The sequence below is a fragment of the Myotis lucifugus genome, unplaced genomic scaffold (genome assembly GCF_000147115.1).
Source record: "Myotis lucifugus unplaced genomic scaffold, Myoluc2.0 scaffold_128, whole genome shotgun sequence".
NCBI lineage: Eukaryota > Metazoa > Chordata > Mammalia > Chiroptera > Vespertilionidae > Myotis > Myotis lucifugus.
Genome location: NW_005871176.1, coordinates 3,666,281 through 3,672,535, shown reverse-complemented (window position 1 = coordinate 3,672,535; position 6,255 = coordinate 3,666,281). Strand labels below are relative to the sequence as shown.

The 6,255-nt window shown below is 48.4% G+C and overlaps 1 protein-coding gene across 1 annotated transcript in view; it reads left to right on the top strand.

The window, feature by feature from the left end:
• The window catches only part of MYOM3 (myomesin 3), a 50,985-nt gene extending 49,244 nt beyond the window's left edge, over positions 1-1,741 (top strand). Inside the window, 1 exon segment of the mRNA XM_006094083.3 lies at positions 1,068-1,741. Coding sequence (XP_006094145.1) covers positions 1,068-1,394 — 327 coding nt within the window. The 3' untranslated portion in view covers positions 1,395-1,741.
• The last annotated feature ends 4,514 nt before the right edge of the window (positions 1,742-6,255 follow it).

The window sequence follows — 6,255 nt, the reverse complement described above, 5'->3', positions numbered from 1 at the left end:
CTAATATTCTAGAAAATGACAGCACTGTTATTACGGTGCTTACTTTGTGCCAGGCACTATTGCATATGTGTTACATATTTTAGCTTGTTTAACCATCAAGGCAACCACATGGAATGGAATATTATTACTAGTCACACTTTATAGCTGAGAAAACTGAGGCCCAGAGAAGTTAAAGGACTCACCTAAGGTCACACAGCTTGAAGGGGCGGAGCTGAGGCAGCCCAGCTCCAGACTCTGAGTGTTTGACCATTACATTATACAGCTCTGATTCAGAGCTTATTCAAGAATTTTCAAACGCGCCCTGACCGGTTTGGCTCAGTGGATAGAGCGTCGGCCTGCGGACTGAGGGGTCCCAGGTTTGATTCCGGTCAAGGGCATGTACCTTGGTTGCAGGCACATCCCCAGTAGGATGTGTGCAGGAGGCAGCTGATCAATGTTTCTAACTCTCTATCCCTCTCCCTTCCTCTCTGTAAAAAATCAATAAAACATATTAAAATAAAAATATTTATTAAAAAAAAAGAATTTTCAAACGCAATTTATAAATCTTTGTATTAAAGCAAGATAGCCTTATTTGCATATGTCATAATGACATATATAGCACAAAAAGCAATAAAGCAAAGTTCAGGCCATTCTGGGGCAGATAATTGGCAGAATAATAATGATCTAAAACCCTAACTCAGTGGTTCTCAACCTTCTGGCCCTTTAAATACAGTTCTTCATGTTGTGACCCAACCATAAAATTATTTTCGTTGCTACTTCATAACTGTAATGTGGCTACTGTTATGAATCGTAATGTAAATATCTGATATGCAGGATGGTCTTAGGCGACCCCTGTGAAAGGGTCGTTCGACCGCCAAAGGGGTCGCGACCCACAGGTTGAGAACCGCTGCTCTAACTAGTAAGTATTCTTGTGGAAAAGTGGAGGATGGAGGAAAGTTGAGGATGGAGGATGTGGGGTTAAAGTAAAATGTCCCTCCCTTTAATGTTATCCCTTTATGTGATACAATGAAATGCACAGAATGAATTTATCACAAGGAGCAACTTGCGCTGGGAGCTCTCTGGGGGAGAGACGGCGAATGCCCGGGGTTACTACAAGGAGCTGACCAAGCGTTCCCTTCCTGTCTTTCCAGACCCTGTGCCTGACCTGCGTCATCTCAGGAGACCCCGCCCCTGAAATTTCTTGGCTGAAAAATGACCAGCCTGTCACCTTCCTTGACCGCTACCACATGGAGGTTAGGGGGACAGAGGTCACCATCACCATCGAGAGGGTCAACAGTGAGGACAGCGGGCGCTACGGCGTCTTTGTCAAGAACAAGTATGGCTCCGAGACAGGCCAGGTCACCATCAGCGTGTTCAAGCACGGGGAGGAGCTCAAGGTGCTGGAGAAGAAGTGATCAGACACAGCCAGGAGAGGAGGGTGGGGTGGGTGGATACACCGCAGTGGAGCAACAAAGACCAGGGTGGGGTCCCCTCCAGGAGAGTAGGATCATCCCTGGACTTGGAATAAGATACCTCTGAGCAAGACCCCATTTCAGCTCTACAGTCTCCATCAGCCTTGCCTTTCTCATCAATCAAACAGGAATTCCTACTCCTAGGGATTGTTTATGAAAACCCTTTTATAAACCGTACTAGAGGCCCAGTGCACAAATTCGTGCACATTGAAAGGAAATTAATTAGAAGAAATATTTTAGAGGCCGGAGAGGGACTGCGGGAGATTGGCTCCTGGGCATGTCTGGCCCATCTCGCCCAGTCCCAATCGGCCGGACCCCAGCAGCAAGCTAACCTACGGGTCGGAGTGTCTGACCCCTGGTGGTCAGTACATGTTATAGTGACTGGAAGAGCGGTCGACCGTTCAGTCGGACACTTAGCATATTAGGCTTTTATATATATAGATACCAGTGGTCCTCCACTAAAGACAATGTCCAAGTTTTTGGTTGTCACAACTGGAGGTGTCTATTGGCAGAAGTGTCTATTGGTAAAGGTCAGGGTGCTGCTAAGCACCATAGCTCCGCACCACATGGAACTATTCAACCCCAAATGTCAATGGTGCCAAGGTTGGCTAGCCCTGCCATAAAGTGATATATCACAATATCCTCTTCTAGGATACTATATTCTCCATTCACATAAGTTCAACAAACATTCATTTGAAGTCTAGCATGTGCCAGGCTGAGGATGGCGTTGGGAGCACAAAGACAAATACTATTCAGGCCCTGTTGCCCAGGAGGCTTCAGCCCACTGGGAGAGTCAGACCCAGGTACAAATGACACCAGGACAAGGCAGATGATAAGATTATAAAACAAATGCAAATAAAGTGCCACTCATGGTCAAAGGAGAGAGACAGAGGTCCATCCCAATTGGAGAAGGGGGGCTTTCAGACATCTTCATGGAATCAGCAGAATTGTGTTGGACCCTGAAAAATGAGTCCAATTTGGTGGTGGTGATGTGAGGAGGACATTTCAGGAGTGGGGCATGGTGGGAGCAAAGGCGAGGAGGTGGGTGATGCTGCCTGGATGGCATTGGATGCCAGGCTGGTGAGCTGGATGACCTTCAGGACGTCTTCAAGCGCAGGGCCTCTACCTGCTATGACAGATACCAGTTGGCCTTGCTTGATGGACCTCAAGTCAGAGCTGGGCATTTCACCACTCTCCAATTTCCTTATTTTTTCCATTGATTTTTAGAGAGAGTGAAGGGAGGAGGGGAGACAGAGAGAAACATCAATGTGAGAGAGACACATCACATTGATTGGTTGCCTTATGCACATGCCCTGACCAGGGTTGAGGATGGCTTCTGCAACCGAGGTACGTGCTCTGGGCCGCAATCGAACCTGTGACTCTTCAGCCCATGGGCCGATGCTCTATCCACTGAGAAAAACTGGCTAGGACTTCTTTTTTAAAATAAGATTTGGATTGGGTGGGGTTTATAAGGTTATAGATGTTTGTTGTAAAAATTTAGAAAACCATCCTATAATAATAAAAGCCTAATATGCTAAGTGTCTGTTCAACCAATCAAGGAGTAATAAGCTAATGATATGCTAAGGCCACTCAACTGCTTGCTATGACATGCACTGACCACCAGGGGGCAGACGCTCGACACAGGAGCTGCCCCCAGGTGGTCAGTGTGCTCTCACAGAGGGAGCGCTGCTCAGCCAGAAGCCCTGAGCCAGGTTCACGGCTGGCGAGCACAGCAGCAGTGGCAGGAGCCTCTCCTGCCTCTGTGGCAGCGATAAGGATGTCCAACTGACAGCCTAAGCCGTCAGTCAGACATCCCCCGAGGGCTCCCAGACTGCAAGAGGGTGCAGGCCAGGCTGAGGGAACCCCCCCCCCAAGTGCACAAATTTCATGCACTGGGCCTCTAGTGGAAATTATAAAAAAGAAAATAAAAATCACCTATAATTCCAACACCAGAAGATAACTCACCTCTGTTCTCTGAAATGACTTCTGAACTTAAGGATAAAATGAATCATTCCTATATCTACCACCTGCACATGCATCAGGAATGGTGGGTAACATATCCCCCAGCCCAAGTTCTGGGCTCGTGGTTCAGTCATGCCAGGTGTTCAGGGGAGGGGGGTGGCAGGAGGACTTGAACGTGCCCTGGCCAGGAATGAGTATGGGGAATTGTGCAGGTCTTGGAGGCAAACACATTTTGGGCAATTCTTTTCCTTTCTCTGGGCCTTGATTTCCCACCTTTAAAAAAAAAAAAAAAGAAGGCTGCCCTGGCCAGTTTGCTAAGTGGTTAGAGCATCAGCCCGCAGACTGAAGGGTCTCAGGTTTAATTCCCAGTCAAGGGCATGTACCTCAGTCACAGGTTTGATCCCCCTCCCTGATTGGGGGCAGGGTCGGGAGGCAACCAATCCATGTGTCTCATATCAATGTTTCTCTTGCTCTCTCTCCCCCAAATCAATGGAAAAAATATCATCGGATGAGAATTTAAAAGAAAAAGAGGAAGACTGAAAGATGGTTTTTGAGGGCCCTTTCAGTTGACACTGATATTACTTCCCAAAACTCAATCCTCCTCTGCTTTTCTGGTCTCATGATGATCTGATGAAGAAAAAGGCTCATCCTCACCCTCCCTCCCACTCTCGTACTTGGCATCTCAGAGGAGAGAATTGGCTTCTTACACGTGTCAATGAAAAAATGTCACCAATTTCAAAGAAATCACAGTATCCATGCACCCTATCCCTAGCAGCAGTCCGGATATGCGTCCATATGTACTTCATCTTCACACAAAGCACCCTCCCTCTCCTTCACGTGATCTTCACCGAACACAGGGAGGTAGGCAGAGGTCTTGATGACGACAATAAATCACAGAGGCACAACACTTAAGCCAGTGGTTCTCAACCTGTGGGTGGCGACCCCTTTGGGGGTCGAACGACCCTTTCACAGGGGTTGCCTAAGACCATCTGAAAACACATATATAATTACATATTGTTTTTGTGATTAATCACTATGCTTTAATTATGTTCAATTTGTAACAATGAAATTGGGGGTCACCACAACATGAGGAACTGTATTTAAGGCTCGCGGCATTATGTAGTTTGAGAACCACTGAGGTTTTATAGCATTCTCATACCGGAGAGATCGAGAGCTCTGTGGGACGGCATCAGGGGCCCCCTTTTTACTTGATGGCAGTTGAGAACCTAAATGGTAAGTGGCAGGGTCAGGTCAAGGACAAGAACAAGGGTCCCTGGATCCTGGTTCAGAGGATATTCTGCTCTATCACGCTTGCCCCTGAGCGGAGCAGACCGGTATATGGAGCCCAGAGGTGAAGCAATTATAGTTCTTAATAAACACGTGAGAATTGCCAAAGTAATGAAGGAGCAAATCAGTGAGCAGATGTGTAAATGGAAGTCGCCATTGTCCAGAAGGATAACATTTTCTCCATGGAAGGAGGGGGGCTGGGTGGGGAGGGTGGTCCACAGCAATTTGTCGTGAGTTGTTCTCTGAGTAACATTTATCCCTCCTGTTGGCCCTGATGGAACATGGTGTGAGCGCCCCCTATTGGTGGGGAGCGGGATTGCATGCTAAGAAGAAGCTCAGAAGCAGTGCATCCTGGGGCTGTGAACTGCGGTTTGGTAACAAGTAGTTGGGGAACTAGAGCTGAGCCCTGTTGTGCTGTATATGGACAGTTTGTCTTTGTCCAATCTCCCTGGATAGAGTCCTCAGGGCAGCATCTTTGAGCAGGCTTCCTGAAGACTGGGATCCCCATCACCTTGTGTGCTCTGCTCTTTTTCCCTGCTTCCATCTCACGGAGCCCAGGCGCAGCTGGTTTCTCCATTGGCGTCCCACCCAGGAAGACTGTGGACAGGGCAGGTCCCAAGAGTGGGGCCATGGGGATGGAAGTAGACCTTTCATTGTTCTCTCTCAGTTCGTCCCACTTAATCCCAATGAAACCTCAGTCCACTCAGATGGGAGAAAGTGGGACGAACCTTGCTAACGGATATTGTGATATAATAAAACTAGAGGCCTGGTGCACAATATTCGTACACTGGAGGGGGGGTGTCCCTCAGCCAGGCCTGTACCCTCTCACAGTCTGGGAGTGGGCCTAAGCCGTCAGTTGGACATCCTTAGCACTGCCGCAGAGGCAGGAGAGGCTCCCGCTACCACCACTGTGCTAACCAGCTGTGAGCCCAGCTTCTGGCTGAGTGGCGCTCCCCTTGTGGGAGTGCTCTGACCACCAGGGGGCAGCTCCTGCATTGAGCGTCAATGGAATAAACCAGTCAATGGAATTAAAATGTTTCCCTGAGTTTTGTGAGCTATTCTAGCAAATTATCGAGTCTGAGGAGGAAGTCATGGGAACCCTCAATCTATAGTTGGTTGGTCAGAAGTACAGGGGGCAAGCTGGGACTTGCGACTGGTGTCTGAAGTGAGGGCAATCTTGTGGGGGCTGAGCCCTTAAACCTGGGGAATCGGGACACTTAACTCTGGGTAGTTAGTGTCAGAATTAAATTACATAGTAGGGCACCCAATTAACATCTGGGGATTTGGAGAACTGGTTGTTGGTGTGGGAAAACCCACACATTTGATGTCAGAAGTGCTGTGAACCAACACAGGTTCAGAGTTGTCACTCAACCACCTCCCCGTGGGGTCTCTTCCATCTCATCTGCTCTATCCCCTGAGCCCAGGGTAGGTGGCGATGGCACGCCATTATCACCCAATGAAGCCAGACTCCGCAGCTTCACCTCATTCACACTCCACAGCTTGAACTGCCACCCTTCACATTATTCTCCTCTTCCCAACCCGTTCCCGATGGCCT